Genomic DNA, 24682 nt, shown 5'->3' on the forward strand with positions numbered 1-24682 from the left:
CTATCCCAAGGGATCTGACTAAGAACATCATAGTCTTAAGAAAATGTAAGAGCAAATTCGAATGCCTTTTGTATGAAATGTTGTTCATACAAGGGAAAAACCACCTTTAAACTTTCAAAGTGACTCCCTAAGGGCGAAACTGTTCATGTGAATTAACATATTGTATATTCGCTCCTTTAAATTTCAACACTGAATTTTTCCTTTCACTTGATAATGGGACAAGATTTCTTCGAAACGTCGTGTAATTAACTTAGTATCTCTTTCCTTTTTGTTAAATTATTATTATTATTATTATTATTATTATTATTATTATTCACGTTTTGAAAATGCATAAAACGTAATGAAATAATACCTACCTTGTCACGATAAAGAAAACCAAGGATACCAGCAATAGCCTCAGCAGCAAAGATCAGGAATAAACAAGCAAAAAACTGAAATTGAAATGGCAGAGTTGAAAGTGAGCTCTATAAGACTCAGTTATGAAACTCTTACTGGGCAGCAGCTAAAACATTTAGGCGAAACGTCTATGTAGGTAATAATAATAATAATAATAATAATAATAATAATAATAATAATAATAATCATAATCATAATCATAATGATAATCATAATCATAATCATAATCATGATCATCATAATAATCATAATAATAATAATAATAATAGTAATTACGAAGTTCGTTTCATCCCGACCAAGGGACCTTTCTGCTTGGCAAACTCGTTGGGTATCACGCCCAAAGTCCCGTTCGCTAACAAAATTATGACAGCAATCTCGCCTTATATCGTATAAGGATTCCAGATCGCACAAATTCACGAGTGAATATTCACAATAAAGTTGACAGTTACTTGTGAAAATACATTGTTCGTGGTTAGTCGAATGAACAATGCATGCACGAACAATGTGTTTTCACAAGCAACTGTCAACTTTAATAATAATAATAATAATAATAATAATAATAATAATAATAATAATAATAATAATAATAATAATAATAATAACAATGCAACTTTATTTTCACACGATAATGTTTAAAGCTGAATAGCTTGTGGAGTCGAGCGCAAATGAAATCAAAACAAATTAATAAATATCAAATCGTATTGGTTCTTGAGGAAAGGGGAAAACAGGAGTCCCAGGGGCTTCGATCATTTTGGTCAGCTGTTCCATTATTTAAAAAAGCAAGGGGGCTCTGGGGACAATATTCTACGACGCGGTTGTTAACGAGAACGCCACAAAACAACATCATTAGTTGAATGAGTAAAAATAATTGTGCTACACCGACGTGCGGCACCGTCGCATTTTAGCACATATCTTTGCAGCACTCTTCACAACAACGACGTGAAATCACCAAATTTGACGTTTTGACGACAACACGAGCTAGTACAAATGTAAATCTTTCATTATCTATTTTTAATCTGAAATGAAGTCGTCTAAACCTCAAATTTGGTGATTTCATGGCCGTCGTGGTTATGAAGAGTACCGCACAAAGATGTGCTAAAATTCGTGCCACACGAGCGGTATGATTATTCTTCATCTTTAAATCAATAGTATTCTTGTTTTGTGGCAATGTCGTTGCCGTGGCCATTGTTATTAGCGGGGAGTTTTAGCAAAGACGACGGCTACAGCAACGAAAACGTCAGTCCAAAATATAACTTAGCGCTATCGCAAGTATTTCGCGATTAATCCGTCTTGTTCACATTGTGCAATACAGGTGAACTATCCTGTAACTTGATGGGTACGAACGGTTTTAAAGTCAAAACTGAAAATGCTTTTTCAATGTTATATGCTCACGTTGTCGTCAAAACCTAAAATTTGGTGATTTCACGTTGTTGGTTTGTGGAGTACGGCAAAGAAATGCACGGAAATTCGTGTTGCACGTGCAGCACGAGCATTTTTCCTTGTTCAACTAATAATATTCTTGCTTTGTGGCGTTGCCGTAGCCGTACCCGTCGTCTTTGCTAAAACTCCCTATTGGTATTCAATAGCAACGCCACCACAAGCGCAAAGCATAAGCTTATGCTATGTGAAAACGAACGTCGACCTAAACATCAGCACGCGGGAATGCTGAGACCCGGGGAATCTGGAACGTGTTCTGTAATTGGCCAGACACGACCAGACGTAATAAATTTTCTTGTTCTTGCGTTGTGTTTGCGCATGTGCTTGCATCGCTAGTGAAATCCAGGCTTCAAAACTGTTGCATGAATCTGTTCTTATCTCCTTCCTAAAGTCCACCCTTGTTTGCTCCTTTGTCATCTAGACGGGAGAAAGAGTGGACCCTGTAATATCGAAATTGGGCCTTGGCGCTTGGCAAACCAGTAGTGATTGATCCTTTTCTTTTTGATCATGTAGTACATACCAGGCCAAGTAAGAGTCGACTTTCTTTTATTGCCCCGCAACAGCCCAGGAAGCCAACAATCATGACAAATCCACCTGCTGCAATCAACAGTTTGGCCGGAAGGGAATATCCAGTGTTTCCTATAAACGCGTAGAACTGTCCGGGGTCTATCTCGGTCCATATTCCTACCCCTAAGATTGCTGCGCCGGCGAGCTAGCGCAAAGAAAATTCAGAATAATAAATGTTTTCGTTTTACATATGCGTCATCATTTGGTTCAAAATAAACCGCAAAAGAGCACTATTTTATCACTGTTTGATGTTGTTTAAAATCCTGCTTGCCTTTTCGATTATAGGAAAATAGACAAATACTTCGTTATCATCGACTCCATGCTATCAAGGTCTATCAAGCACACTGGGAGCTGGTCACTTGTGAGTTCGCATTATATCCGGTAAAAAGTGAACGAATGAATAATATGGAAAATATGAAATATTCTTTAAAGAATAAAAAATTCCTTTAGTTCGCTGCTCGAACTATCACATTCGATCGCATTCTCGTCACCAGAGCCTCAGATCGACCCAAGAAGAGCTCTGGGGTCGAGATTGATTCAATCGTTCAAAGTGGCTCGCGCAAGCGCCGTGCAATCGCCCGCCTTCTGGTCATATTAATACACGAGGTTGAAGATCATCATCACATGTACAGTTGAGAAGCAATTAAACAGTTGCGAAGAAACTGAGATATAACTCGAATTCACAAGGTACCAGCTGGCTTGATAGCTCAGTTTGTAGAACACTGCAACGCAATCTCGAGCCCCGTTCAAAGCATGGATTATTTCCAGGCTTGTGTCGCAACATCCTAAGTTTCTACTTATGAAACTCAGGTGGCGCGAGGGCTGCCTTTTTGTAATCAGGCAGGGGTACCTTACATATAAAATTGCAATTTACATAGGGAATTTCTCCTTTTATTTTGGGAATCGCGGAGAGATAAAAGTAACCCATTGGGCGAAAATAACGGGTAACCTTTAATAATAGTGAGTGATCTTTGCCCCATCACAAGATGCGGTACCAGCGCCCTCCTTTCTAGCAACGATCTCTTTTACATTTCGGTCTTCTTTGGCGAAAAAAAGGTTTGAAGTAAGCTTGAGTAAGAGTTGGCTAATATCAGTGATAGAATGCATTGTGGACTCGTTTGAACATATGAGTGCACCGCAATTGAGTGAGGAGATGCAGGATGGAAATAAGTGGAGAAGATTTGAAGTCGTACAGTGCGTTGTAAAACCGAAAAAAAACTTCCCTCTGGAATCGGCTGCTTTCACGTTTTAAAGTGAAACGTCTTTAAGCACGCACTAAATAATATTGATCATTTCCCTAAGATCCATAGAATGACGTGAGTGCACTGAAATGGAACCATTAATTTAAGTCACATTTTCATTTTGTGATGATAGATAGTGCATGCCCGGTTGACCCTGGCGCACGCTATTACAAATGCAAACAGCTGTAATTCCTTCGATAAATCTGATGTCATAAAAGAGGAACGTGATAATTAGAGTTATTTTAATCCAATAGACTAACAAGGCCTATTTGTAAACAAAAAGGCGCAATTGACGTTCGATGAAATTTAGTATGACGATCAATCTACATTTAAATATATTGAGTATAAATTAAAGGACGTATTTTGTCGTCAAATTGATCTGAGAAAGGTGTCCGAGAAACGATTACAATATCAAATATCATAGTCGCTACTGTCAATTTTTATTGCTTTCATATTAAACGAACATAACATTTTAGTTTTATTGCTTTTTTTCTTTCTAAGAAAAAAGCAATCTTTCGCGACGTATGAGGTAAAATGGAAATCTTTATTTTTGAGCTGTTATCAGTAAATATACGCAGCAACCCAGCTCGGAGAAGAAAACTGTCGACCTGAAAAATCAATAAAAGAACTAGACTACTAAAGTATTTAAAGGTTTTCGCAATTTCCAAGCTTGACGAGTTCGCCAGAAAAAGGTCAATCGAATGAAGTAAAGTTCATAACATTTTTCGGCATTTTTGGCTGAATAACTTAAAATGGCTCACTGAACTATTTCAATATATAGGTCACAGTAAATACGAAAAATAGAATTGAAAGATGTTATTAGCAAAGCTTTTCCGTCGCGTAGAATGTAAAATATGAAAGACTGTAAATAGTTGGGGAAAAATTGAATTCATTTCAGGGATATCAAATAAAACTTTGGACTGCATAGTACAAGAGAAACATTCTCATTGCTAACATAATTCAAGGACATACCCAGAAGATGAAATTGAAGGCAAAAAGTAACGTCTTTATGCACTTAATCCCACACATAACTGTAACAGAATGGCTTTTCTCGCTCAAAGGGATGCTGCAATGAAGAAAATAGAGCACCACACGAAGCCGAACGAACCGGAACGTTGTAATTTCCTCGAGACGAACCACTGAGAGATGAAAATATGAATATGCATGCTTTTGGAAGGTGTGTAACGCATTCAACGACAGGTTGTTGTTGATATTTCGTTATGGTTCATTGAAAAGGAGCCAATTGAAATCAAGGAGCTTCTTGAACTGCTACAGCGCTGTATTGTTATTATCAGCAGGTCGCTATCACAGAAACAATAAATTTACTTTATCTGCATGATGTTTTCTTGCAGTTTAGATTACATGAGCTGTTTCATCTGTCAGAACTTGACATTTACGGAGTAGGCCACGCAATAAAATTACCATGGAACAATGGCAAGCGGAAATGAATATCACTTTGGACAAGGCAAAAATAGTTCTTGATAGCAAGCTAGATAAAGCAATTTTGCATACAAGAAAACTCCTCTCTCTCGAGTATTACGGTATATATTCGCAGTATAATTTTAGAAACACATAAATCAGGTACTGATCTGTTTGTCAGTATTCGTAAAGGCCGTTTACACGACAGAAAAATTTGGGTCCGGACCCGTCAATTAGGCGTACGGACTCATAACTTTTGTAAAGGAACACCGGAGTTTCTGCAGGGCCATAGACGCCTATGGCCCTGTGGAAACTCCAGTGTTTCTTTACAAAAGTTATGGGTCCGTACCGCTTTTTTGACGGGTCCGGACCCAAATTTTTCTGTCGTGTAAACGGCCTTGTAGAAAAGAAAAGCGACAGGTGTTAAAATTGAAAACCCTTTGCGGAAGTGCAAAAGTTCAGAACAGAATATTACTTTCTTTGTTAAAAAGTGTCCGTTGTTATATACTCCAACGGCAAAATAACCAGAGTTTACATCCTTCAAACGAACCAGAGACAGAAACTATCCTCACAGGCGAACAACCAGCCTTGCAGTATTATTTTGTTTTAAACCTACAAATTATAGCTAATTATTTGCTGGTTAGATCTCCCAAGATCCGGCGCTTCAACTTTGTTCAGCTGGCCCTTGCATAAAAATGGCTTCTGCAGGATGAGGGTGATGAGACAAAATCGTGCGCCTTAGGGAATCTCATTCGCGGGAAATTCAATCTAAAAATAAATCGGTCTGTGAAAAGGCCGTGGAAGGAATACAAGGCTGTTGTTCGCTGCTAGTCATGTATTTCCTTTTTCAAGGCGAGTTCCAGATCAATGAAGCACCTCTTCTATCCTGGTGAGCGAAGGCCTTATATATATATATATATATTAGTCCTTATTGCCCCCAATGGGGCATAGGGCCGCAACAATGTCTCTTTTCCAACGGGTCTTGTCTTTCGCAATTGCCTGTGCCTCTCCTCATGACAAACCCATCTCACTAAGTTCAGTTTCCACTGTCTTCCTCCAGGTGGTTTTGGGTCTTCCCCTTTTTCTTTTGCCTGCAGGTGTCCACCTAAGGGCAACCTTGGGTATCCTCTCCGACGACATTCGTGAGACATGTCCCAGCCATCTAAGCCGGCGTTTCTTGATTTCAAGATCAATACTTGTGCACCCAGTCTTCTGATACAGGTCATTGTTGGAAATTTTATTGGGCCAGAAGATGTTGCAGATCCTTCGCAGACAGCTGTTGTGAAAAACATTGACTTTATTTATGTCCCTCTTGGCAATTCTCCAGCATTCAGAGCCGTACAGTAGCACAGATTTAACGTTACTGTTGTAGATGCGCACTTTAGTCTTAAGGCTGTACTGCTTAGACTTCCAGATGTTTCTAAGACTACTAAATGCACACCTGGCTTTGTTAAGCCTAGCCTTGATGTCCTTCTGGGCACTGTTATCTGTACTGATCACACTCCCGAGATAGGTAAACTCTTCAGTATGTTCCAACGGCTCTCCATCGATGTTGATTGGCCTTGATGCGTCGGAGTTGACACACATAATTTTGGATTTCTTTTTGCTGATGATCAGTCCCGTTTTCTTGGCATTTGTATTGAGATCGTCTGATTTCTCCTGAAGATGGGTAGGTGTTGAAGAAAGGATGGCAATATCATCAGCAAAATCAAGGTCTTGAAGTTGAGAGAAGATAGTCCACTGTATTCCACGAGAGCGCAGGGAAGTTGCTTGACGCATCACCCAGTCGATAGTAACAAGGAAGAGAATAGGCGAGAGTATGCAGCCCTGGCGCACTCCCGATTTTACTGGAAATGCTTCTGTAATGGTGTTTCCAAGGATGATACTACATTCGAAGTTGTCATAGAACATCTTGATAAGGTTGATAATCTTGGGAGGTAATCCATATGCTTAAAGGATGTTCCATAGACTCTCTCGGTGCACGCTATCGAATGCCTTTTGGAAATCGATAAAGTTAATGCAAAGAGATGTGTTCCATTCAAGAGACTGTTCCAGGATAATTCGTAAAGCAAAGATGTGATCCATACAACCTCGTCCTCTTCTAAACCCAGCCTGTTCTTCTCGGAGTGTTGAATTGATAGCGTTTTCAATGAGCGAATCCATAGCGTTTTCAATAAGCGAAGGCCTTAACCTGGGTTTAATTTAACGCTATCGACTATCTGGCAATTTGTACCCTTTGCCGATTACTTCTCGAAGTGGAAACGCTAGTTGTGAAACGTTCAACCAAAAAAGAAAGAAAAAAGCAATAAGAGTTTCATGTCTTGAAGTGCTTTTTAAAGGGAACTCGAAAGGGTTTTCAACATTCCGTTTGGGCGTTTTCATAACTTAGATAAATTTTTCTCACACTCCGTGTAAAGGAAGAGAATATAATGGGGTTTTCGAAATTAAAAAAACTGTCACCGAATATTTTACAAGGTATTTTCCAAAAACTGAATTTTAGAGGGTCTGTTACTTCTTTTAGCAGTGCTGTACCGTTTACATGGCAACAGTTGGGTACCTTACAGACACCCTTATAAAATTAGCCGGCAATAGTATTACTCAAACATAAAAACGTTTGCCTACTAAAAAATGCTCGTGAGGCGAGGTGTCCTCATGGTTAGTGCGCTCGACTCCGGATCGAGTGATCCGGGTTCGGGGCTCTGGCAGGGTACATTGTGTTGTGTTCTTGGGCAAGACACTTTATTACTCTCACGGTACCTCTCTCCATCCGGGTGTATAGATGGGTACCGGCAGATCTAATGCTGGGGGTAACCCTGCGTTGGACTAGCATCTCATCCAGGGGGGGAGTAGAAATAATCCTAGTTGCTTCATGATACATAAGCCGGGATAAGCTCCGGCTATAATGGGCCACTAGGCTTGTAAATAGACCTTTTTACTGAAAGGTTCAACGGTTCCGTAATTTGTTTCCATTGAAAACCCATTCTCGCGTTTGGCAGGAGCCCATTATTGGGAGCTTCCATCTGTATTTTACGCTTGAGTCAACCCTTTCCCGGATCTTTCTATTTTTAGAACTACTATATTTTGACGTATGCGACTGAGAACATACTTAAAGACGGTGCTTACTATTGTTATTGCGCATACGTTCTGCGCATCTCGAGATTCACGGGTTTCCTATCGGTGATGCTTACTAATACAGGGATATTTTTTTGCGCGGTTTAAAACTATCCGGGGAAAGTACAGTAGATCTTAGTAAGTACTCTTGGTATTCAAAAAGAAAATTGGGTGTAACCCTGCATTTTTGAGAGATAATTAAGCTTCAATTTGACAAGGAACGCCATACATTGCTTTGTATTTTAAAGCTGTTTACAAGTATCACTCATGAATTATCTTTGAAAAATGCATGGTTACCCCAAGATCTACATTTCCTGCATCATCATAAGCCGGGGCAAAAATATCTTTGAATTAGTAGGCACCGTCCTTAAAATGGTTCACATACATATGTGACTGTGGTACATTACCGTCCAAAAGCCTTGTCAACAGCAACTCAAAACCGAGCACATGGCGTCGACTTAACATACTCATGTCACATGACCAACTAGACCCCAGGAAACCTCAGTGACGTAACGTAATAAATGACTGACCATAGGTCTCTTATGATTGGCTGTTGTGAAAACAGCCATGAAACGCTTCTGCGAAGTGCTTCTAAAAATAGAAAGACACGGGGAAAGGGTTGACTCAGAGGGTTAATATGGAAGATGGAGTCGAGGCTCCAGGTAATGAGCTCCTGCATTTGGAAAAACCCGTCGAGCTTCCGTAAGGGTAGGCTTGATTTCCAGCCGTTTTGGGAGTGGATCACTGGTCCGCGTCTTTTACCCGTGACGTAGCACCCATCGCAATTTTATTTTGTATTTTGTACTTGGCAGGCAGGCGACTTTCGGGTTGGTGGAAAAAACAATTGGCTGGACCAGTGATCCAGCCGAGTTGTGCGCGGAGGAACGTGGGCTTACAAAACGGCTGGTCAATCGAGCCTACCGTGATCGCCTTGATCTGTCGCCTACCGTAAAGGCACTGCGCTCGAGCAACTTTTTTCGTAACGCTATGGCGAGACAAGTTGCACGAAACATTACCCAATGTAACATACCTTTCAACGGCCAAAAATGTCGCGAGACAAGTTGCAGAAACCGTTGCGGAAAGTCGAATTGAGTTCTACTTTGCGGCAACGCTTCACACAACGTAGCAATGAATTTTGAAGCTTTGCGCAGTGTGATATTCGTCCATCGCTTGCGATGATGGTCGCTAACCCCGTGTGGTTTCTACCTATTGTGCGTGCGCAGCTTTCAGCTTTCATGGCAAGCGAGTGGTTTTGCATCTTTCGAAGCTTCTTTTGTATGGTACTAAGGATGTTTGCAAAGGCTGTTTTCTTGCAGATTGATGATGGACCGCCCAAGAAGGCTTTGTAGATATGCTGCTTTTTCTCTAGGAGTGTCTTTATTTCCGCATCATTCTCATCAAACCAGTCTTGGTGTTTGCTGCTTTTCGGGCCAAGGGTTTCATAAGATGTTTCGTAGAGGCATTCTGCAAATGCCTCCCAGTCCGTCTTTGGATCGTGTGAGGGAGAAAAGTGAGCATTCTTTGCTCCAAGCTTCTCAGCTAATAATGCTGCAGCTTCATGGGACTTGAGCTTGGAAACATTCAACTTCTTATAGTACCCTGTGGGCGCCTTTTGGGTTTGATAGACATGTTGAGTTTGGACACGATGAGTCTGTGATCTGTCCAACATTCTGCACCACACTTGGATTTGGTAACTCTAATGTCCTGTCTATCGCACTGTCTTGTGACGATGTAATCGATGACATGCCAATGCTTGGAGCGGGGGTGCATCCAAGTTGTTTTGTTACGCAGTGGCAAGCGATAGACTCTGTTGGTGTTGAGTAGTTTTTGTGTTGTACAGGTCTTGAGCAGTAATAAGTTATTGGAGTTGCAACTGCCTATGCCATGATGGCCAATGATGTTCAGGCAGGTGGTATGATCGTGACCCACTCGGGCATTGAAGTCTCCAAGGACGAGGAGCTTGTTGGGTTTAGGAACACTGGATATGGTGGCATCTAGGTCTTCATAGAATTTATCTTTGATATCATTTGAGTTGGTCATGGTTGGAGCATAGACGCTTACAAGTATAAAGGAACGGCCATATTTGAGCGGGACTTGTAAAGTAACGAGGCGTTCATTTATTCCCAGGCGTTTCTTGATGGCAATACCCACACCTGCCTCGCGACGATCTTCTTCATTGCGACCACTGCAGAAGAATGAGCCACCAGTTGGTTCAGTGAGCTGGCCTTCTCCTGCTCGTATTGTCTCAGAGAGTGCTGCCATGTCGATATTATATCTGCTAAGTTCTCTGGCCACAAGTGCTGTTCTTCCCTCAGGCCTGTCTGTATTGGTATTTTCCATGAGTGTTCTTACGTTCCAGGAGCCAATTGTAAGTTGCATGTGTTTTGGTGCCTGTTCTCTTTCTCTGTCATCGATCGCAAAGCGGGATACCCGCCGATCGCGGCTAACCGGCCAGGCAGAGTTGAAGCAGGTAATGTTCAGGGCACCTTTTCTAGCCCCCTTCCTCATGCTATGGAGGTGAGCAGTGCACTCCTAAAAAGGGCTGCTCAATCGCTCAGGTGGCTGCCGAAATCCACTGCTGCTTTGTGTCAGCAAGATAGCGACAATTTGGCCTGAGCCGCCTGTGTGCAGGTCCGCGGCTACATCCACACCTGCAGCTTCGTTGCTTGCCCATCGCCACAGGACTTTTGGGATTGTGACTTTGCGCAGTGTAACATCTGTCCTGCAAGTTGTGCAATCTCGTTTCCAGAGTCTTCGTTCTCCTTAGCAACTTGTGTCGCAACGCGGTTTGCGGCACCACCTAATGAAAGTGTTTATTTAACCTTCTAAAACGAGACGTCGTACAATCGCAAGTTGCAAGACATTTTTCCCAGTGTAACACTTCTCAGGCAACTTGTTTCGCAACGTCAGAACTTTTATCGCAACAAAATTGCGAAAAAATTGCAGATTGAAAAAGGGCATTAAGGGGACTTTTCTATAGGAAGAGACAAGGAAGCACACGTTGTCAGCCTTCCCGCCAAAAGCGATCGTTTCCTCTCGTCACGCGGCTGCACAAAATTTTCCCGCCACTGGAGCAAAGTGCATAGTCGCAGAATTTTGTGCATTATTCGCTCGATTGACGGGGAGATTATTCGTGTTTTGCAATAACTTCGCGAGCCTTTCACTAATTCAAGAAGGAGGACGATTTCCCCGTGTGCTTTATACTCAAACGTTTGAGTAAGGTTTACAGTGGAGACTTGTGAGGCAGTACGTCTGGGAAAATTCGAGGTAAAATGCTGAGCACCTTAATATGTTCCGGTGTGGCTTTTTTTTTTAGAGACTTTGGGTATTCTGGCACATAAATTAGACCAAAAAATTTTCAAGACTACAAAAAAAAAAGCGCACATGCAATGCATGCCTGTAATTTGCGCCAAAGTTTTCCGGAAGCCGCCGAAACACTGGGTTTCTTCTCTCGAGAGGCGACTGCAAAAAAAATCCCATTTCAGTCTTAAAGAAAGGCACACGATCTTTTCAAATCTCATCGATTTGGGCTTTTCGCTGGTTGAAAAGGGCATATAAATTATATTTTGTTTTATATTTCCCTATTTTCACTGAAAAAACGAAAAATTTGTCTCCTGAAGCAGCAGAATTTGGCAAGTCGTGGATACTTTTGTAAATTCTTCAGCTCAGTTTGTCACTACAAAACCCTTGATGGTTTTTTTAGGTTAAACTCGATCACAACGTTGATGACATGCAAGGCTCGCTCGAGTTTCCAGTTTAGGAAAACACTTAAGTGTCTCAAATCAGGATGACTTTCTGACAAGTTATCTATAATGGACTGAGTGCCCGCTTCATTTGAAGTATTCAAAATTGTGTATAAAAGCAAAATTCATCAGCATAAATAGTTCACCTAAAAAAATTACTGCACATAGTTGAGTATGGCCAACTGACATTGTTTATTTAAATTACCGTGTGCATCAATTTTTTATTCCACAGCTAAGGAATGGCAACAGCTCAGGCGATACGGGAGCAGGAGAAAACAGTTAGTGTATGTGTTAAAAATGTTTTCCTTGAAGTCTATTTTTGTAAAATCTGTTACCGGGAGAGACTGAAACCCACTGATTCCAAGATGGTGGACGGACTGATCGTAGAAAGGCAATGTAGATGGCGTGATCTCTCGTTTATTTGCAGTGGTCAAGTATTTTCCCCTCTCAACAAGTTACAGAGCAACAGTCAGCCTTGTTTGTGAAAAAGCTCCTGGCAGTTGCTGTAAGTAGTAAAACTTTTACCAACTTCAGGGCTCCATCCGCGGTAGCTACTACTTGATTTATTTTTTTGTCATTTGACTTCGGCTCTATTGTTTTTAGGTCTCCAGTATTACTTATCTCAGGTGAGAGTACTTTTTTTTTCGTTCCAGGAAGTAGTTGTAATCGTGGATTTTGGGAAACACGCCGGATGGTAAACATTGGCCATTGTCAAAGAAAGGGGTTGGACAATCTGCGAGCCAGCGATCTAGCGAGCCATGCGATGGAATTTTGCATTTAAGTCTAAGCACCCATTTCAAATAGCACTGACAAGCAGTTATTAAGTCTAAGCACCCATTTTAATTAAATTAAAAGTATTAGCTTTCAATAACTGTGTGACTGGCATGTTGGCTCGCATGACTCACAGTCATGGCTCGCATGACTCGCGTGGCTCGCACATTGTCATCACTCTTAAAGAAACAACCCAGAACGTCCTATTGATATTTTACACACTATGAGACTGTCATCTTTTAATTCTGACTTTACTTCTAGAACCATATTCCCAGAGCACGCTTTTGGAGACAGATGTTTAGAGGGTAAGGGGTGATATACAATTAGTTAGACCAAAAAAAGATTATCTTGCTTTGTTTTCTCAAACCCCTCTACTATCTGCCGTGGTCCCCCAGTACTACCAGCCAATTTCACTATTTTTGCTTCTTTGATGTAGATCTTAATTTAAAAATCCTGAAGGATGACAGTGCTTGCCCTGGAGCATGTCAAGTCATACAGTGGTGAGAATTTGTATCATCTCTCTTGTAGTGGAATGTCCATAGCGGCAACAAGCTTGTCAAACAGATTGTTTTAGTGTAAAATTAACAAACGGATTCCATCTTGCTGTACATTTGCTCAGTAATAAATCACAGATGGCATCAAAATGTGGTAAGAACAAAAAAGTTCCACCTGGGGCCAGTTGTTCAAAAGCCGATTAACGCTAATCTCAGGTTAAAAATTAACAAAGGAGTTTTATTCTCTACTCCCAAATAGTGTTCAAGGCTGATATTCGGTAAAACATTACATTAGAAGAAGTCAATCTTGAAAAACAAAAATAAGCAAAGGAAACTTTCACCAAAACATTGAAAACACGAAACACAAGTTTACCCTAATCCTGGATTAAGTTAAATGGCTTTCGAACATCCGGGCCCTGGTGTGTCACTGATGTTCCTCAGGCCACATTTTGGTGCCTTCTGTGATCTATTACCAAACAGATGCATGGCAGCATGGAATCTATTTCTTTCATATTATAAAGAATTAAAAGTTTTTGATGATGATGTCCGCTATAAGATTATCTTCTAATAGATCATAGGTGAGAACCAATCAAAATCCTGCATTATTGAGCTTATTATGATAGAGAAGATTACATGGCCGCACAGAGATACGAAATTTCGTATCTCCAAGTAGCCATGTGATATTCTATTTATTATATAAACACCAATGAAATACTAAATCATTTTCGAAAAAGGCAATGAAAGGCGCGATTTTTGTATGTAATTATAGCAACAGTGACCTTTTCACATGTGAAGATAACATGTTACCTTCAGGTGTGAAGATATCCTGTTTTTGCACAAAAGCTCACTTGGTATTTCATTGGTGTTAATTTAATAAATAGTAACATTTGCTGATTGTTATGGACTTACAGGTATTGTAGTGAGACCCATGCTTTTATTTGCTTTTTCCTTCACTCAGGATAAAAGGTTGCTTTGATGCTCTTGATAAGAAATATGTAAGTATGTTTTGATATTTGTATGTCTATCTCATTCTTTCGCTGTTTCAGTTATCAATATTTTTTTCCTTTTCTCTCTTTCGTCTCTGACAGCTGCGAATGATAATCATTGGTGTAAGTATTCATTTATTCAACTAGAGAATATATACTGAGTTTTACGCTTCGATTGATGTTCTGCTCAAATCATACTTAGGGTTTTATTCAAACAGATAATATAAAGTGAAAATTCATAAAATAATATGCCTACAAGTATCGTGGGAATGCATCCCTAATCATAGATGAAAAATACATAGATATCTATTGTACACAATAATAAGAAATTCAGTGGTAGAAAACAATAACTACATAAATTAAAATAACTCTGCTCAAGACAAGCTTATGTATTTTGTTTCAATTTGCATATTTGAAACAGATTTATGGTGATGCTGAGGACCCAGACGTAAGTTGGATTAAAACTTTATTTTACTCCTTGGCAAACTTTCCTGCAGTGGTTTCACTTTTTAGTTTCTTTTCTTCCTGTTTTATTGCAGACTGTTATAGAATCTTACACCTTTAAGGTAAGGGGAAGTATCATGACTTCAACAAAGAGTAATTACAGTATGTCAGTATGTCAGTATGTCTCTGATTCTAAATATGGTATCTGATATGTGTTGGTGACATGTGACATGAGCAAAGTACCTATAGACTTGAGGCAAATGGTATTATCTTTACGTTTTCCATTTTCTTTGGCAGTTTTCTTATGTGGACAAAGAAGTCAGTGTCTTCAGGTAAGAGTGCACAAGTTGGAAAGTATCAATCCCTTTCCCAACACACCATAATAATAATAACTATTATTATTATTAGAGGCGGTTTTCAATTGAGTGTCAAAAGTAATTAGATAATTACTTTGGTTTGTGATTACTTTACTCAGTGATTGGTTCAAAGTTCTCGCACCACTTTTCCAACCAATCAGAAGTGAAACCAAAACCAATCGTGGCTGGCGCATGCACATTTTCCCGCGCTTTGTGTGGGCTACGTGTAATTACTTCGAGTTTTGATTGGTTTTTTTTTTTTTTTTTTTTGATTGGTTTGCTGGATTGTCTCAGTCCTTTTTGATTGGCCAAAGTAATTACTTTGGTTTTGGTTTTACGACACTCAATTGAAACTTGCTCTATTATTATTATTAATTACATAGCATTCATTTTGTCTCATTCAAGGAATGGAAACAAGATTGCAAGTGCTCATACAGAAAGAGATACTAAAAAGGCAACCATACGTTTGCTGCGGTAGGGTTGATCAACTACCAGCTAGTAGCTGCAGCACATTTTCTTTGCATCTGTTGACACCAACATTTTAACCATTCAGTTTTCATTAAAAAAATTGTGTTTTTTTTCAATTCAGGACAATAATTCTACTCAGTCAAACTTTGACATCACTACCAGGTACCTGTTTCTACACTAAAACCCAAGATACTGGCACTTATTTCCCTTTGAGTAGTATGAAGTGTTTTCATAACGACAAGTGACTTTAGAGTCTACCGATTAAATTCTATTTTGTTATAAGTATTTGCTACAAATTGGGAGAAGCATGCATCTATGTTTTATAATACCGTAAAACAATATTCTCAAGTGACATTCCTAGGATCACTGATGCACATTATAGGGACAGGAAGAGGTTGCTTAAATCTTGTTTTGTCTAAATATCATAAGCATATAAATCAGGAATCCATCTTCATTTTTTATCAAAGCCTTCAGCCGGGCAAGTAAGTCTTATGATATACATGCCTAGAAAAATTTTGGGTTGCCTGGGCAAAAATGCTGAAGTAGTGGTCGATAATATTACTTGTAACTTGAACATTCGTGTTTTATTTTACATTCTTGTCAGAAATAACGAATTTGGACTCTGGAGTATTATGTTATTTGCACCGTGGGAACACGATGTACAGTGGTCTATCTCTGCCACGGCAAAACGTACTTGATTGTTACTAAGCCTACAAAATTACGATTCAAAGACCCAAAGTTTCGACACTTCTGTCTTGTGTCTTCCTTTTAAATGCTACCAAGATTTTGTGTTTTTCCTGTTGGTAAGCAGCAGGTTCTGCTCCACTTGTTTTCCTTTTTGCTGGAGGAGGCAAAACACCTTGTAACTAATGCCACATTATGCACCCATCAATGTAAATCTCCTGTGGTGGGGACAATAGGCGGGGATTTGATAACTGAGACAGGACATTTGACTTTGACCAAAAGAAGTCTGGTATCAATTCAAACGCAGCTACCAAGTCTTTCCCTAAGTCACAGTTCCGGTGCAGAAATATTTGTTTTCATCGCAATAGTCCAATACTTTTAACTGTCATCTAAGGAGATATTGTCTATTTTGAGAAAGTTGTTATCCTTAAGTTCCCGTCTGATTGAAATCAAATTCCACTGCTCGGTCAGAGAATTTTACAGGTCACTGATCCGACCTGTTTTGACATACTGAAGATATAAATCATGAACATGCCCAGTCATTTGTTTCATATAGTATTATAGTATTGTTTGTTTAGATTCTTTACCCCAGGGTGGGGCTTTTTCTGACAATTTTCACTGACGTTAGTTTTCCACCCTGGGGAATTTGATAAAAAGTTTTTAAGAATTGTCAAATCCCTTGCCTGCACCCCCCCCCCCCTCACCCCACGGGATTTCCATTGATAGGTGCATTACCTGCTGAGACCACAAGTTGCCCTTTGCTCTTTGCTAAACGACTTGCTAACAAACCATGCCAGCAGTGAGATACATGAACATTGAGCCTGCAGTCGTTTCATGGAAAATACTGCATGGTCAAAAATAGTGCCCAAACTTGAGATTTCAGTGCTGAGGAAAGCTGCATGTTTATTCCTTATAAGTTATTTTCTGGAAGTTAGCATTGAATGAAAAGTGATCAGAATGAAAAGTGTATTCTATGTTAACATTTGATGGTATTTATTGAAACTTTACCTGTCCAACGGACGAGCTTTGGAGTTATTAGTCTTGTCTGCACAGGTTTTAAGTTGTCTGTGACGAACGGACGACTGCAAATGTGGATCCCTGTATAATAAACGTTTTATTTACCTTCTCTCACATTTAATGTTGTTGTCTTAGATGATGTTATGATGACAATGAAATTACTTTACTATGATGAGGGTAAGTATATGGCATTGTTGTTGCACCACCTGAAACCTCAACAACCTCACACAAGCAATTATATCAACTGAAGATGATATGATCCTGTCTTCTTGCACTTTTAATTTTTCAGTTACACCATCAGACTATGAACCACCAGGCTTCAAGGTTATACTTTATTTACTTGCTCAATTTATGTAATAATTTTGTTTATCCCTATTTTGGTTATCTGCATAGTGTAAGATCTTGTAAAGCTTCTAACAAATAAAGTAAAACCAATATCCAGAGAACAACAGCTAAGAAAACACGTACTTGTGTAATTTTTTGGCATTGTGGTAAACCTTTAACATTATTCTTAATAATTTTGGTGATAAAAACATTACATGTAATTGATGTCCTGTTTCTTTTACAGCAAACAGGAAATGATTTCTTTTTCTTTGTGGAGGAGCCCCTTAATATCAAAGTTGGAGATGTGTCAACGGTATGAAAACTTGTTAAAAGTAAACTGTGCTGAGTTATCCAAGGCACACAACAGTCATAAGCAAAGTCAAGTTATTTCTTTCAATTAGCCTTTAGGATGTTAATCATCATTTCATGGTGTCTTTTTTTACTTTTTATGTTTCCAACTGATGAATGAAAAACATCACCAGCCATTTCACACGTGGGTACTTTTCAATAAAAGTTATTGAATATTTGCCAGTAATAATTTTGAATAATTTTATTTGTTACCCATTCCAATATGACTTGCTTTTGTTCGTTTAAAATGCTTACTATGTGACAGTTAAAATTGTTATATAGCTGAATTTTTCCCCCAACTTCGAGGTCACATGACTTCTAACAATAAAACTGTTTCCCGCCAAAAGTCTCTGATCGGGCAACAGTGCAAAATCTATGACATCAGAGGGTAACAGTGCCCTGTTACCTGGGAATGTTGACTGACGACCGCCGTTGCTGTTGCCCGTTGCAGGTTTTCTTTTTGTGCTGTATAACAAATCTCTTAATGAATGGTCCCTTGGGAAACAGTTAATTTTGTTTCCCTCGAATTTCAATGTTTCCCTGGGCTGCGCCTCGAGGAAACATTTAGATTCTTGGGAAACAAAATCAAATGTTTCCCTTGGGACCAGTCATTAAGTGTTTACTGTGTAAGCTTGTCAGTTGTAGTAGTATTTAGTGGTTAGTCGTCTGCCCCTGTTTTTGTACAGAGTAAAGCTGCGAATAAAAACTGATTGCCAGCAGTTTGAGATGAAACAAGATAACAAGGAGGAGGAACGATGTAATAAGCCTGACAGCATTAACTTGGAACCTGTAACCAGTCCTGAGAACAATTCACAAGGTGCAGACCAGCACCGAGAGGAACAAGGACAACAAGCCACTACACAGTCTGTAAGTAAATTTTTGGGTGACTAGATAACCTTTCCTCTTATATGGTTACTTGCAATAATTATTGGAAACATGTTAAATTACAAACTTTGGAAATGTATTAATTCATCGAGTCTATATTTTTACTTTGCAGGAGAAAGGAAAGATGCTTGAGGAAAACAAAGAGAACAGTGAAAAAGGTGTTTTTTTTTTGTTTATTTGTTTGTTTGTTCATTTGTTCTTGCATCTAAGGCTGTCAGCATACCATTCCTCTAAGACTCAAGTTACTGTCTACCTTTCTTTAGAACTGGAAGATATGGAATGTGACCAGACCATAAACGGTAATAAATTTTCCAGAACTTGTTACTTTTAGCAGTTGAGACAAGTACTATTTTCTGTTCTAAACTATTAAGTGAATACTAAATGGTGCTTTTCTTCTTTGCTATATTGACAGATCTAACTGAGCAAGAAGCAGAGGAGGAGCTAAAAGTAAAATGTCCTTGTGGAAATGATGAGGTATCTGTCACATGTAAAGGCACTACAGGAATTTCGACCAGTAGTTCCAATACCATACCTAACTTCTGCATTTCTGCGTTTTTCAACGGAAATTAAAAGTTATCGTAAACTCTGCCCCGTTTATTTGGGATAACACTCTAACGAACGAGACTCTATCAATAAAGTTGACCAAGCTTAACTATTTTATTCTTCTTACGTATTCACTTAGTTAAAATGGGTGTATAAAAAGGTGCCGATACTCTGAAAACTCTAAGCAAAGTTCCAGTTGATATACTGCATTTTCTACATTGTGATTGGCTGAGCACTTAAGGTCTGTCAAGGTTGCGTAAAACCTATGCCTATTAATCTTGAAGCCAAGAAAGCATATGTCAATCAGAATTTCTTAACTGAAATGATACACTGTCTCTTGATGATGTAGTAGCTGTCACTAACACGAAGTCTCCGACAAAGTTATGACAAAAAGCCGTATTTAAATGTAGGATGATGGACTGATGATCCTTTGTGGAGTGTGTGACCACTGGCAGCATGCTATTTGTTTCCAAATTTTAAAGCACGATGAGGCACCACAGTTTCATGTATGCGTGGATTGTGCCAAGGTATGTACTTCAATGTGATTAACGCAAAATTGAGTTATTGTATTCAAGAGTACCAAGCCCAGCCTTATCAAGCCTAGTTTGTCGTTCCTTAGGGTGAGCACAGTGGTAAATGCACAGACTCCTCTCTGGTGAATCTTAACAGAATTGCTTTGCAGGTAGGAAAATTATACTTGTAAAATTCATTAATAATTCATAAGGGTGACAGCCAACAGAAATGCACTATTCAGGTCACATGTGTTGGTTTGAAAATCCCAATAAAGTTCAACTGTCCGAAAGCAGGGGGGGGGGGGGGGATTGAATGGATAGCAGGGAAAGGCATGGGATTAACTTTTATAAAGATCTCTAACTCGCCTAATTAGTATGCTTAACTTTACAGACGAGTCCTGTAAATTTGTGCAAAATTTATTAATCTATCTCGAGTTTGACATTTCAATCGCAACAATTTACTTGCCTCTTTGTTGAGAACGTTTAATGCATCCTCTCCTCCCGTCTCAAGCAAATGACAGTGACTTGCTCAACTAAACGTATAAATCTGTATAGCGTATTTGGCGACATGTGCTCTAGTGAAACGGTCAGATTTTGAACATCTTCGCATTTGAGACCGGCCACTCCAACAAGTTCTGACATTGTACATATAAGTTGCTTCCGTCGCTGCTGCCATTCCTCCAAGACTTTTCTTTCCCATTTAGTGTTGTATTGTGTTTCTCTCGGAGTGGCTTCCGACACAAAACTGGTCTCTTCTTTTTAACCCTTTGGAGAGCAAAACCGACCAGCCATGTTTCTACTACAGAAGCTCTATGAAAATGAATTGCCCAATTCAGTGCTGAGTATTTCCAAACTCTTATGAGACAGCTCCACGCCCACGTGATTAACATGACAAACACATTCTATTGTTTCATTTCACAAGTGAGCCCATAAAGGTCTCCCGCTCATATTTTATCTATTACTTAAAAACTTTCTGTGCCTACTTTGAGGCGAGAACTGTACTAGAACAAGAGGTAATAGGCTGACTTGTTGACGTGGCAAGAGAAACATTACCCTCAAAGGATGTTACAATTATGTGGTAGTATAAGATTCAGATTTTCCTAGATAAAGATAAAGACTATATGGAACTTGGAGCAAATTCCCTCTTGTCTAAAGATAAAACACGCTGCCGGGGCATTGACAAGTGACAACTGCACCTCTGCTGTCTCTTAAAAGTATTTCTTTACTTGTAGTATTCGGCAAATCTTTTTCAGTCATCACACCGCGCCTAAGAAGCCTATATTATTTCTTTATTTATTTACTTTTATTTCAGTATTTTGGTTAGGTTTGTTGGTAAATATGTCTTTTACGTGGCTTTTTCTAACACGTCAAACTTTTATATTCTTTGTTAAGGCTACCTGTATATGGCGAAGAACCATACTTGCGTGCAGCGATTTGAACAGGATCCTCCCCACCAATTTGGCTCGTTACCTGAGTAAGAAAGTGTTATTTCAAGTTAAGATGCTGTCATGGCAGTTATTATCGTTACTTGTACACTGTTGTAACGAAAGGAGAGCCTGAAAAATTCAGGCTTTCCGTTCAAGTCTGAAATTTTCAGGCGTCCTTTTTGTTACTGCTCAAGGTAACGTTAATAACTATGAATATCAGCATCTTAATTTGATTCATCTCTCCGCAGTTCAAATATATGTCAGATATATGGCTTTCATATATATTAACTTTCGTCAAGTGTAAGGGCCCGTGCGCGCTGGGCTGACAAAATTTGTTTGGCCCAACCAAAAATCTCAACAAAAGTTGTCTCCGCCAAATTTTCAATATGGTAATCGTGGCGGCGCACTTTTTCTTTAGATCATGCCGTGTAAATTGTAAAATATGTATAGTTTTCACACCTGACAAATTGGTAAGGCTTAACAAAATTTGGTGGGAAAAACAATCACCGTACACACTTGTATCACGGAAATGATGAAAAATTTTTTCGCAAAATAAACAAGACTTTGCCCAGTGCGTACGGGCTCTTATTTAGCGGACATTCAGTTTAACATTTATAACTAGCGCATCAATGACTGTTACTATCTACTCTAGACATCGAAATGAGTATTGCACAAGGCCTGGTTAAGCGACTGGAGAAAGAGGGGTTTATAAGAAGTACTCTGAAAGGAAAGAGGTAACCATATTAGCCTTTGTTCACACTGAGTGTTTTGTCTTTGATTTTTACCTATGAGACCACTTTGGTGTTTCTTATATTTGTAAACAAGGAAACGTTGACCATTTAGAGAAAATTGTTCTTCAGAAAACAAGTTTTTAATGTCGTTTTTCACTGAATTTTTTTTAGACTTGGAAAAATCGTAAACAAGAAGAAACTCGTGTCGGAGGGCTTCCACAAATATTTCAGCAGAAGGCGCGGACCCGAGAATGAGACGAATTTTGGCAAGTCAGGAGACGATGTCCAAGATAGAAACAACGAGCTGGAGGAGGTATGTACATGTGAGAATCAGTGAAACGTTCTATTGCTGATCCAGAATACTGACCTGCAGCTGACTCTGAGTCTGAGTGTATGGATTTATTGGTTTGAACCAAAACAAGAGTTTTAAAAATTAGTGTCGTATTCAATTGATCACCCACTGAAAGCAAGTTAATAACCTTATCCATAAAGAGTGATTGTTTTCTTCTTCTCTTTCTTCTTCTTTTTGTGGTTTACAGTCACAGGTGGAAAATATAACTCAACAATGTTCGAGAATGGATGTTTCCGGGAACGTACAGTTGTCAAAAAAGGTAATTAGCACACCTTCTACAATCCTTGGTGCTAATCATCTCATTCATCTCATCCATCTCCGTTATGGTGTATTGAAAATATCTCAGTAAGTGGTAATGTTTTATTTTGGTAATTCATTGAGTTAGATTGACAACAAGGAGCGGAAACTAAAGAGCTCTAAAAGAGTCATATCACGCAAAGATGAGGTTAGTGACGCGGTTTCATGAGTAGTTACACTTTCATTGAACGGGGTTCGTATAAAACAGTCGCAATCTACGTTAGCACAGATCCTTGAGTCTTTTTTCTAATCAACGTGAAATGAGAAATTTAAGTTGTGTGGTGAACTTTGAGACCAGTGTAAAATAATTTGATTTGGTTTTTCTGAAGACTAAATTGTTTAGTATTGACCCCTTTACCAACAAAAACTGTAACTAAAAACGATGACTTAATGAGTTCGCAAGAATGAGCAACCTCGGAGAAACCCATGTTTTCAATACAACCACTGGTCAGCTTAAGGGTTTTAATCTGAGCGCGCGTAAGCCACACACGCAATTCTCATTGAAGCTGCTCGCGTCAGCTCACGATTCACCGGAAATAAAAATATATAGCCGATTTCGCTCACCTTTTACTAATTTTTATATAAATGGGATGTAAACACACATCTCCTATTCACGAAAACTACGAAACTTTTGCACAAGTTCGTGTTGGCCTGTAGCTCCACTTGCGCTTCGACTCGAATGAGTGGGTGACGCATGCGTAAAGGCTGATCTTGCACACCCTCATTTTTCCTGATTTTGCAATTTCATTCGTTTATATCTCTGCTTCCAGGCGGTAAATGTTTTTAATTTTATTGCATGTTAATTTCAATTGTCTTCAAATGTTTGTTTTTGAAATTTAAAAAAATTCTGTAGGTGAAAAAAGATTTGAGACATTTCTAAAAGTGGTCTACAGATCTTCTTGAGTTTTAAACATTTTAGAGATTGGTTTGAACATTATCTGGTAACGCTGTATGGGAACCGTTTTTTTCAAAAAAGACAATTTATGTCAATTTTAAGGCTCAAAGAAATATCTTAAATATCTTAGAAATATCCATGGAAACAGTATTTTGGAGGAAAATGTGATGTGAAAAATATATGATGGGTACTAAGTACCCTGGCCAAATTTCGTCTTGGTGTGATTACCCTAACCCCAACCCTATCCTATGTCTAAGAACATAATTTCTTTATTTGTGAGAAAAAAAGCTGGCTCAGGTCGTTGCTGTTTAAGGTCACACCTTTACCTATTTTTGCATGGCGTAACCAAGGAAATTTTAGTCAACAGGCCGGAACATACTTCATTTTGACTCTAGCTTGAACCTTATTATTTTTACCCCGGACAACTCACATCACGACAAGCACTCCGGCCCAACAGGCAGTTTTCGATTACTTAGTTCAATAGCTGTACTGTCTTTTGTCTTTCGTTGTCTTTTTTTGGCAAGACAGAAATTTCCCACATTTCTTTCTCAGGCGACAGAATTTGAAATTTCTGACAGTCAGGAGTGTGGTCGTGATGATCTTCCGTTGTCGAAGAGACGGAAAGCTAGCATTGCAAGGAGTCCAATTCTGGTTTGAGTTTCGGTCTTATACAAATTTGCTGACCAGATGTCTGGTTCAAAGTAGGTGACCTGAATCGAACCTTTGAGTTATTACCAAAAGCACATTGTATTTATCGTGACGATTGTAGTAAAACTTTTGTTTAAATCTTTTACTGATCGGTACCTTCCAATTTTTTTAAATTCTATCAAACTTTGTATTATTGGAAACCAATAAAGTATTTGTCTTCTGTGTCTTTGCATTTCTATCAATTGTATTGTGCGATACGGGTGATGATACTTAATATTTCTCGAAGCATGGTTAGCTCCAAACAAAAAAATGATGATTTCCTCGTTGGCATGGCATTTAAAGCTGTCTTGCGCTAACCAAGCTTCAAGCAACCCGACTCAGATGGTTTTTTCTTTTCATTTCTTACCTCTTCGCGAGCGACAAAAGAGGACAAGTTATCATGCAAGGAGAGGCTTTCAACCCCATCTGCTTCATTCTTGCTCCTCTCGGCATGCCCCTTCCCCTTCCATTCCCAGTCTTTGTGGGGAAAGATTACAAAGGAGAGCCAAAATGATGGCTCGGTAAGATGCGAACCCTTGAACTGATG

At 39.2% G+C, this 24682-nt stretch overlaps 4 protein-coding genes across 4 annotated transcripts in view; 2 read left to right on the forward strand and 2 right to left on the reverse strand.

The window, feature by feature from the left end:
- Positions 1–4827, reverse strand: part of LOC138014283 (CD151 antigen-like) — an 11841-nt gene extending 7014 nt beyond the window's left edge. Inside the window, exons 1-3 of the mRNA XM_068861322.1 lie at positions 4614–4827; positions 2354–2545; positions 357–431 (exon numbers count right to left, since the gene is read on the reverse strand). Of these exons, the coding sequence (XP_068717423.1) occupies positions 357–431; positions 2354–2545; positions 4614–4670 (324 nt within the window). The 5' untranslated portion in view covers positions 4671–4827. The remainder of the gene's footprint in view (positions 1–356; positions 432–2353; positions 2546–4613) is intronic.
- Positions 4828–9752: 4925 nt separating this feature from the next.
- LOC138013931 (craniofacial development protein 2-like) lies at positions 9753–10679 on the reverse strand. The gene has a single exon (XM_068860966.1). The coding sequence runs from the start codon at positions 10677–10679 to the stop codon at positions 9753–9755; it is 927 nt and encodes a 308-aa protein (XP_068717067.1).
- A 1513-nt stretch (positions 10680–12192) lies between these two features.
- Positions 12193–18697, forward strand: LOC138013932 (HORMA domain-containing protein 1-like). Its single transcript, XM_068860967.1, has 15 exons — positions 12193–12419; positions 12518–12540; positions 12947–12990; positions 13122–13185; positions 14138–14174; positions 14268–14288; positions 14587–14613; positions 14705–14731; positions 14907–14941; positions 15371–15439; positions 15555–15595; positions 17270–17311; positions 17424–17458; positions 17703–17771; positions 18524–18697. Exons 6-15 carry the CDS (start codon positions 14274–14276, stop codon positions 18695–18697), a joined length of 534 nt encoding a protein of 177 aa, XP_068717068.1. The 5' UTR covers positions 12193–12419; positions 12518–12540; positions 12947–12990; positions 13122–13185; positions 14138–14174; positions 14268–14273.
- On the forward strand, positions 18540–24320 carry LOC138060432 (uncharacterized). Its single transcript, XM_068906198.1, has 12 exons — positions 18540–18673; positions 18804–18849; positions 18955–18990; positions 19104–19165; positions 19645–19761; positions 19854–19916; positions 21139–21220; positions 21826–21907; positions 22076–22217; positions 22444–22515; positions 22642–22701; positions 24001–24320. Exons 2-12 carry the CDS (start codon positions 18816–18818, stop codon positions 24103–24105), a joined length of 855 nt encoding a protein of 284 aa, XP_068762299.1. The 5' UTR covers positions 18540–18673; positions 18804–18815; the 3' UTR covers positions 24106–24320.
- Positions 24321–24682: the final 362 nt, after the last annotated feature.

The sequence above is a fragment of the Montipora capricornis genome, chromosome 8 (assembly GCF_036669925.1).
Source record: "Montipora capricornis isolate CH-2021 chromosome 8, ASM3666992v2, whole genome shotgun sequence".
NCBI lineage: Eukaryota > Metazoa > Cnidaria > Anthozoa > Scleractinia > Acroporidae > Montipora > Montipora capricornis.

Excerpts from the sequence above, each read along its gene's own strand:
- LOC138013932 (XM_068860967.1), top strand. Across the intron at positions 14,614-14,704 it reads GTGATGCTGAGGACCCAGAC|ACTGTTATAGAATCTTACAC; the intron begins GTAAGTTGGATT and ends GTTTTATTGCAG. Across the intron at positions 17,312-17,423 it reads ATTACTTTACTATGATGAGG|TTACACCATCAGACTATGAA; the intron begins GTAAGTATATGG and ends TTAATTTTTCAG.
- LOC138060432 (XM_068906198.1), top strand. The coding sequence starts at position 18,816 with ATGCTTGAGGAAAACAAAGAGAACAGTGAAAAAG. Across the intron at positions 21,908-22,075 it reads AGTACTCTGAAAGGAAAGAG|ACTTGGAAAAATCGTAAACA; the intron begins GTAACCATATTA and ends AATTTTTTTTAG. Across the intron at positions 22,702-24,000 it reads TCATATCACGCAAAGATGAG|GCGACAGAATTTGAAATTTC; the intron begins GTTAGTGACGCG and ends TTTCTTTCTCAG.
- LOC138013931 (XM_068860966.1), bottom strand. The coding sequence starts at position 10,679 with ATGAGGAAGGGGGCTAGAAAAGGTGCCCTGAACATTACCTGCTTCAAC.